The sequence below is a fragment of the Diadema antillarum genome, unplaced genomic scaffold (genome assembly GCF_040938485.1).
Source record: "Diadema antillarum isolate AM-2024a unplaced genomic scaffold, OU_Dant_1.0 scf00000151, whole genome shotgun sequence".
NCBI lineage: Eukaryota > Metazoa > Echinodermata > Echinoidea > Diadematoida > Diadematidae > Diadema > Diadema antillarum.
The window spans coordinates 3,264,124-3,273,107 of NW_027271040.1; the positions used below are offsets into that span (position 1 = coordinate 3,264,124).

At 40.1% G+C, this 8,984-nt stretch overlaps 1 protein-coding gene across 1 annotated transcript; it reads left to right on the plus strand.

Annotated features, from left to right (window-relative positions):
- Positions 1-1,706: 1,706 nt before the first annotated feature.
- LOC139721917 (kin of IRRE-like protein 2) lies at positions 1,707-7,401 on the plus strand. The gene has a single exon (XM_071633244.1). It carries the CDS (start codon positions 2,001-2,003, stop codon positions 3,519-3,521), a length of 1,521 nt encoding a protein of 506 aa, XP_071489345.1. The 5' UTR covers positions 1,707-2,000; the 3' UTR covers positions 3,522-7,401.
- Positions 7,402-8,984: the final 1,583 nt, after the last annotated feature.

Genomic DNA, 8,984 nt, shown 5'->3' on the forward strand with positions numbered 1-8,984 from the left:
TTCCACTTATAATAGATTATATTCTTAAAATGTCATGCTTACTAACCTATAACCATAACTGCCCTTTAAGCACAACTCAAATTTATTATTACACAACAGTGCACAGCCTGTGACTTAATGTATGCATCACCACTCAGCAAGATATATACTTATATATAGGTAGACAAATAGAGATATACACATGTAGATGAAAAGATAGATGGATAGATAGATAGATAGATAGATAGACAGAAAGATGGATTGATAGAAAGATAGATTGATGATAGATAGATGTATAAACAGACAAAGTTACTTTAGTCATAGAAAGATAGATGGATGGGTGAATAGATAAATAGATAGACAGACAGAGAGAAAGATTAAACATATCTTTCACAAGGACAAGAATACTCAGTTTCATTTGTTACAACAGCATTGTGCCATACACTGTACGTATATTAAGACTTTGCTAGCCAATGTTTAGAATATGGCTGGGGGCATTTCATTGAATTCTGTAATGATCCAAAATGTTTATGTCTTGCTGGTAGGCATGAAATTAGAATGCACACTGAGGACAGAGAATAAGCTTTGAGAGCAGACAAATCATTTATCATTCCTGAATGTCTCTAATTCATTAATAGCAGAATTTGTCCTGGATATCTAAACACCCCTACTTCCCCAGGCAAACTATGCAATACAGGCTTTATCAATATCAGCTATTATTCTGAGCGGATTCCTACTGTACTTGGCGAAACGCTGGTACACTGCAAAATTACAAAGCATAGACATGTATGGAGGAGTGGCCTGGAAAAAAGTGTGCAGGGGGTGTGGTTTCACCTCAGTAAGTGTGCCAAAAGTGTGGGTGGGCGGAGCTTCACTCAGGGATTGTGCGCTGAAATGTTTGTGTGTATCAGGACATGTACTGAAGTCTGTGTGTGTCAATATGCTCATGCCTCCACTGATGTCATATTATAGCAGTTGTGTTTGGCATAGAACACTGCACAGCTGTACAATGCATTGTCTCTCTTCTGATTGGCCAAGTCACTAACCACAAACTCATGAATATTCAGAGCCTTTTGTATTTGCTCACAGACAGTCTGTGTGAAGGCCATGAAAGATGAGTGAAAACTCAAAGCTGTGTGATTGGCTATGAGTCAGACCTGGATAGCTGAAAGTCATACATATTCATTACACACAGAAGATCTGTGTGAATTAACATTTTTGTCATGAAGAGTAGAAAGGCCCATTCTGGTTGCTGAGCTGGGTGCTCTGTTCACTGATGGCTCCCCAGACTCCTGCCTTGGTTTGCTTCTAAAACCTGCTACAGTTTTCAGCGCCTTTTCTTCGTAAACAACATTTTGGTGACAGACTGTTGTTGTTTATCGGCTAATTATGCCAGAGACTAGATGACTAATCTCGCACATGTTTGCTTCTTTTCTCTCCACGTTTCTACAACAATACAGATGCGATTGTCGTCTGACTTTTCTCACGGCGAAACACCACACATTTGGCACTGAGCACGGATTACAGAGAATTTCACTGCATTTTCAGCGAGTGATACCTACTCCATTTTTAAGCTGATCTTGTGTAAATTACATCGCAATTCTTTGCCTTTTCTGGAAACGCCGGTCATCTTCACCAATTGCACGATGCAGTTCGCTAGGTAACCAAGACAAAAGCAGAAACAAGGCTCTGTGGTGCGAGGGGATCATATATTTCTTCTCCAGATCACAGTGGAATAAGTGATTACTGCTGCAAAAAAGTGTTTATCGTGACATGCATATGGAAGCTTCAAACCATTTTGTGAAAGCCATGTAACCTTATGGAATACAAATGTGGAGACATCTGAATCATTTGTTGGAAAACATATGGAGTCATCAATGGATTAAGCCAGAGTGAAGTGAGCCTGCTGGAATACTGTGGATTTGATTACATCCTGACAATCATTTCGGCATTTGGGAATGAGCGATATGTTCTCATAGCATCGGGAAGGAAAGTAGAGGAACTTTTCTACCAGTTTTCTCATGAAGCCGTTGACCATCGCTGCCTATCCAACGATGAAGGGGGTGCGGCATGTTGCATGGGCAGCCATGTTTAGGCAAGTTCTGCTCCTGTTGCAGCTAGTGACAGCCACTTTGTGCTCTACCATCACTTTTATTCAGGAGCCCCAGCGCTTCGCAGTCTTGGAAGGCAGGTCAGCAACGATGGCCTGCACTGTTAGCAACCTCCAGCCGTACCATGTGGTGCTGTGGTATCGCAGCGGAATATTGCTCAGCAACGGCACGGTCATCGTTGGTCACCAGCTCGACCCGAGCCGTTACGCCATCATGGTCAATGCAAACTCTGGCCAGTATAACCTGCACATTTCGGCCGTTTCACCTTCGGACGATCACAGCTACCGATGTCAGGTGAACAGTCTCGACCACGGGGAGGTGCAGGAGGTGCTCCGGTCAGAGGCGGCTCGGCTGGAGGTCTACAACCTGCCCGCCAACACATACCCGGAGTGCTTACCGCTCGCCAAGCCAAACTTTACCGAGGGTGAGTCAGCAACGATTGCATGCAAATCTGAGCGCGCTAACCCCCCTGTCACTCTGACCTGGAAGAGGGGCATAAAAACCATTTCCCAAGTGGACTACGACGACACAGAGACGGGATTCCGATCTCTGAGGCACACATTCGTGGCAGACTCGAGTCTAAACGGGGCCTTCTTTGAGTGCCATTTGAGCAGTGCTGCAGACAGTGACTATGTTCCGCTCTGTTCCCTTGGTCCACTTAATGTCATATACAAACCAAGGGTGGAGCTGGAGAGACAAACTGAACTGGTCTACCCTGATGAGGAGGTTATGTTCCAGTGCAATGCCGAAGCAAACCCACCCGGCCAATACGAGTGGATAATTTCTCCTCAGATACCTGAAGAAAGAACAAGATTTGAAAGTGACAAAAGGCATCTAATAATCACTGCACGCAAAAGTGACAATGGTACTACAATCACATGCAATGTTAGTAATACGGTCGGAAGCACGTCAGCAAGTGTGTTGATGACCGTTCTCCCAGAACGTGTGGAAACAACAGAAAATCCCAGAGTGACCATCTTGACCAGCCCGACAAGCAGGCCAAAGACATCCACAGACATCCCACCCTACCAGCCTGGAATGGGGACGGGAGAAAACGTGACCCTCAACCCTGAAATCCTGGCCATCATCATCGGCATCATCGGTCTCCTCATCCTGATCGTGTTGGTCATCACTCTCGGCTACCTCTGCAGATGTTTCCCTGTCCAGCACAAGGGAACGTACGACGGCAGCGTGTACGGTTCCACATTCGGGCCCAACTACGGCCCCAACGAAAGGCCCATTTGGGACCAAACGAGTATATACTTTGAGCCAAAAGATCATTTAAAAGAGCTGTCCACGTGGCAGAGAACAAATCGGCCGGTGTGGCAGAGAAATGTCAGTGTTCAAGTGCCACACGTCGAGGAGGAGGACCCACCGTACCAGGAGATTGGTCAAGACTGGGACGATGGAACGTACACCATGCAGATTTGACTGATGAGCTAGCAAAGCAAGCTTGGTAAATGACACAATCAACTAAAAAGGGTAAACCTTGACTAGATTATAAAAAAAAAATTGTCTCTGACTTACTACTATCTTGCTGGATGTGAAACATGCAAAACGGTGACCAACCTCCCACTTCAAAAGCTGTTAGCCCACTTACACATAACCTTGAAAAGACAAGACGCGTATGTTTGGATTACTCTGATGTAGATTCCCCAGCACATAGCAAATCAGCTTTACTTGTAGTTATAATGCTGAGCTATCGACTGTTAGCACTTTGAACAAACATTATCAGCTCTGATTTGAAATGAAGGAAATTAACCAGCTTTACCTTTTCAGCATTAATGGATCTCTCTCTTCAACAGACGTTATGGAGATATCTACTGAGCTTTGAAGATTTTTTATGTGGCTGCATGTTAATAGGATCATGCAATCCTTTGATTCACTTATCACACACAATATGAATATTATAAAAGAGACTTTTAAATCTGTATTTGTGTATACTACACTGTATGTAAATACGTAAATGTACAATTCAGACACTTATTTTCAAAGAGAAGTTTGATTTGATCAACTTTTGTACACTTAAATTGAGATTAAATATGGTATCCAGCTTCAAAAAAAAATGATTTGATTATTTGCATTTATATGAAAATCAATATAAATCTTGCCTACATGAGCAAGCACATTTGTCAGGATGTACGTTTCATGCATTATCCTAGCAATAGAAAAGTATTTGCTCACATACTTTCCTGGTCAAAATTAACATTGTCTATTTATCAGACAATACTCTCTATAGTTTAGTGTGTTAATCATCTTCATATTTACTCCTAATTGAGCACTGTTATGTAGAGAACACCTGACATTTGTAGTCATACCATACCTTGTTTAATAGAGAGAGAAAAAAAAATAATCCTACTTGTGCCTATCAGCTTGTGTATCTCAATAATTTATTTTTACAACTAAGGTAGAGTAAACACTTCTTTTTTTAACATTCCATGCTAAATTTGTCATGACCAAATCACTTTATTGTTTACCTCAAGACACACCAGTTATATTTTGATTGCTTACCTTAGGAGTCTCTACAAGTAATTGTTAAACTCTCTATTAACTCTCACATTAGTGTCGTTAATAGAAATTGCAGCAAATTACTTCATTTTGATAATGATTTACCACACCAAAGTCAAAATATCTCAACACACCACTACTTTAAGCTCTTGACATGAATTTGTATTGAACTTGTTATTTTCACTTTGATATCTAAAACAGTGCTATTCAAGTCAAGTTCTCGGGTTTTTTTTTTCTCCCATAAATCCTTGCTCCAGTTTTCAAGCATGGATATTCAATTCATGTCGGTAATAAAGTCGTCACAGAGGCAGGCCATTTTTCAATTCTCCCCCAGTCACTTCATTCACGCATACCTCTTGTTTCCTTATCGGCTGTGATGAAATAATTGTTTAAGAGATTTCCCAGCTTTGACAGTGGTGGACAATCGTGACCAATGTCTTCCTTCACACACACACACACATACTAAAAAAAAAAAAGATATCCAACAGCTCGTCATCGTTGCGTGCAATATTCAGGAGCTCGAGCTTTGGGGATCAGATTACGACAACATCTGCACTATTTGTCATGAAAAATTAATTTCGCTCATCACTTATTAAAGGGATTGTTTCAAGAGAGAGAGAGGGTATCGTTCCCTCGCCATCCGTGTTATTGCAATGAATTCAACAGACATCTACGCAGCGACAACTGTGAAATAAGAGTTGACAAAGACAGGCGTGAGAATCAAAATAATGGTATATTATCACGTTTGTCAGGCAAGACAGCATTGGATCAGGTGTATATACGTTAGCTGATGTATCTTTATAGGTGCAATTGTATATATTTGCAATAAAGCGATGTGGTATATTACGAGAAAGACTTAAAGTGAACTGTACAAGAGACAACAAACATATTATATGCACTTGGGATGTAGCATGATGCTAAGTGTGGAGTGCACTGGATTGAAAAGCGCTGATATTTTATGTTGTCGTTGTATCTTGCAAGAATCATGCCAACTGCAACAAATTGTCTCTTTTCTGTAATGAGAGAACACAGAAACTGTAATTAATCCAATAATACAATAACATGGCAAAAGGATAAAAGTCTACGGGTCTACTGGTCATAAAAAGTTGTTCCTTGTTTTCTCGCTAAAGTCTTGTTTCACAGTCATCTTGGTGTCTCTTTAAGGTCCTTCCTAATGAAAATGATTTCCTGAAAATTGGTACTTATTTAATATGATTCAGTCACGCTCATCCAGGGCTGGTGCTCAAATTAAGCCCAGCTAGGATTTTGATTAAGAGAGAGAGCGTAACTGATCTGGGATGGGTTTTCCACGGGTCGAGTATCGTCTCCCCTACACGCAGCGCTCAATGAAACAGCTGGCGGGGGCATCATCAACGACTTCAGAATGAAATTCGGTTTTGGTCTGGTTAAGTCATACAATTTTTTTCCCCCTCCCTTTACCGTGTTTTGTCAATCTCCCCATCCATGCGGAGTCCTCCCCACTCACTGCCACCTTTCCAATGAAGCTACAGAGTCAGAAGTGCCATTTCTGATTTCCGCGATTTCCAACCAGTATGTGAATGCTGAACGCAGCCGGGGAGGCTTTAATAGGAGCATCATGAAAGACATAGTAAGACAGACATGCAGTAGCTATGCTAACTTCGCATGCCACAGAATGGAACATCAGAAGAGGCAAAAACTTATAAAAGGCAGAGTGAATGACTTTCACATCCCCTGGATATTTAACAGTGCCTTCTTGCAGTGATTACTAGAAGACTCCATGTACATGCCACCCTGTTTAGAAGGTTATTTCCTTTCATAAATTTTCACCTGTGTTACCTTGGTTACCAGTCTTAGTGTCATCTGAGCATGCTATTGGTAGGTGATTCCTTTGCGGTCTTTGCTTTTAAGTAAATTTTATGAAAATGCCTACTGGATGGGTATAGATAGGAAGATTCACGCAAAAGCAAGCGTGAAGACAGTACGTCATTGCACCCTCCTGTGTTTTCGACTGATGGTACGCATACTCTGTATCTTCTCTGACAGTGTTTTGACTTAATCAAATACCATGATCCCATATGCCTGGTGGTTAATCACTCACTGTAATTTTTTCCGGGCTACTGAAATGAATTTGATGGTGAGATGTTCTCTATGAAGCTGTGTATTCAAAGAAAACAAGGCTACATAAAGAAATATCACAAGATCAATGTTTCAAAAGGGCTGGTTCTGAGAACAATTGATTTGTAAATAATTGTATTTACAACTTTAAATACTACAATACACTCAGTCATGCAATTGTAACTATAACCCAAAACAAATTTTACATTTCTGCATTGGCATTTACATCATTTTATTTATGCTTTTTCATTGCTCCTTCAAGGTCTAACAGAATAAAAAAGAAAACTCACAGTATGATAGCATTTTTGTAAACTGAGCTACATTGTAATCTTTGGAAAACAATGGACCATTCAATATGCACTTGGTGGATGTATCATGCCAGATAGAGCAGAACTTGTGCAGGCGAGAAAACAAAAATCTTTGGATGCTCCTATACTGCCAACGATGCTCAGTTCTTGAGTGAGCTATTGGCAATATTTATGTCATCCAAAGAAAGCAGTGAAAAAAGTTGTAAAAGCAAACCTGTATGCCTAATAGTCGCTGTTCTTCGCAAATCGAGAGCTGAAAGACTGACAGCTTTTTTATCTACCTTGTTTGAATTTGTTTGCAACACCAGGTTTATACAGTGAGCCAGTGACAGAGTTTCAAGCATTGTATTGGGCAGGCCTTAAAATCTAAAGGCATGAAAATGAGATATTGTGGATATCATGAGGCACAATGAAGAGTTTCTACTTGGTTTTGTACATACATACTCTACACATAATAGTATACATACACAAAGACATGGAAGTTTAGGCTCACTCGAGGCATGAGAAAGGACCATCTGTGACCAAAACACAAAAAGGATTTTGATCAATATAAACCATGTATAGTAACACGAATACTACACAATGAGCTGTAACTTTGTATTCGTGCACTCTGAAATCACACATGTGTTCTCACACTTCAGGGGGCCACAGCTTGTATCGTACCCACAATGCTATTGTACAGGAAGTACGCTAAGATGCGATGACAGGATAATGTGTTTTTTACATGATTGTGGTGCAAATAATATCAGCATCAGACCAATCTGAGTAATTTGCAATCAGTTCCAGGAAGTTTAACTTTAGTCTTCCGAGAATAAGTTAATCAATATTTCTTTTCTCCTGTTGTTGTTGTTTTTTTTTTCAGGACTGTCAGATTAATTGATGTATGGCTGGCTATACAGTTTATGTAAAAAAAACGTGTTAAGTCATCACAAACTCTCACAAGGGACCTGGTTTAACGTATAGATTTCTTTTACACCATTCCTTTCTTTTTTTAATATGTGCCATTACAGGGACAAATGAATGAGTGTATTTGGCCATACTCTGCATTTAGCATGCTTATGGTACATAATTATTTAGAAAAAACAAAGCAAAAATAATCTCAATGTTTTCTGCCGTAACTACATATGTGTGGTCGTTGCAACCGAGATTTTCCCTGAATCTGACATTTACACAGATTGCTACAAGGATTTCACAGATTTCATATTTGTACTGCCACTATAGAAAGAAATGATGCCCACTCTCTTAACAAGATGAAAGTTTGTGACGTATCAATGCTCATATAACTGTTGCCAAGTATACTGCTAAAGATAGAAAGGGTTATTCACACATAGGTCTGAAGAGGGTTAAAGTGTGTGTGTAGGGGGAGGAAGTGGGAGGATGCATTTCAAAGACATAGCATACTCAGATGTTGCAGAAGGAAGGAGATAAGATATGTTTTCTTTAATAACAGGACTTACGTTACATGAGACATGGATACGTGTACACTACACATCCCTCTTGGTCAGCCTCAGCGATGAGGTATCCTTGAAAAGAGAACCATCCACCTCCTACAGTTTGCTAGATACAAGGCAAAGATAAGATGATTTTAATGCTGTTGCAAATATCACATTTATTATCATCATATTCACAAATGAAAGCACTCTGAAGTATTTGAACAAAATGAGGGGGCGAGAATTTTCTATATACATTTGCAAGAAACAAAGAGAGCAATAGATGGTAACCATGACAAGACCTTGTGGAAAATTGTATTCCAAGAGCATTTGTTGGTCAAACATCTTGATCGGCTGACAAAAGTTGAATCCTTCCTGGGGCTAATTTTTGCATCACTAGCAACATCGATGAGAACATCTCACTGATAGAAAATGATAAATGTTTCAAGACAGCTTTACAAGAGCATCTTTACACAAGGCAATACATTTATGAATTATATTTGATGGAGAATGAAGAAGCAGAATTATAAGAATATCATTCAGAATAGTAA

Bases quoted from the DNA above. Each gene is read 5' to 3' on its own strand.
- LOC139721917 (XM_071633244.1), top strand. From the start codon at position 2,001: ATGAAGCCGTTGACCATCGCTGCCTATCCAACGATGAAGGGGGTGCGG.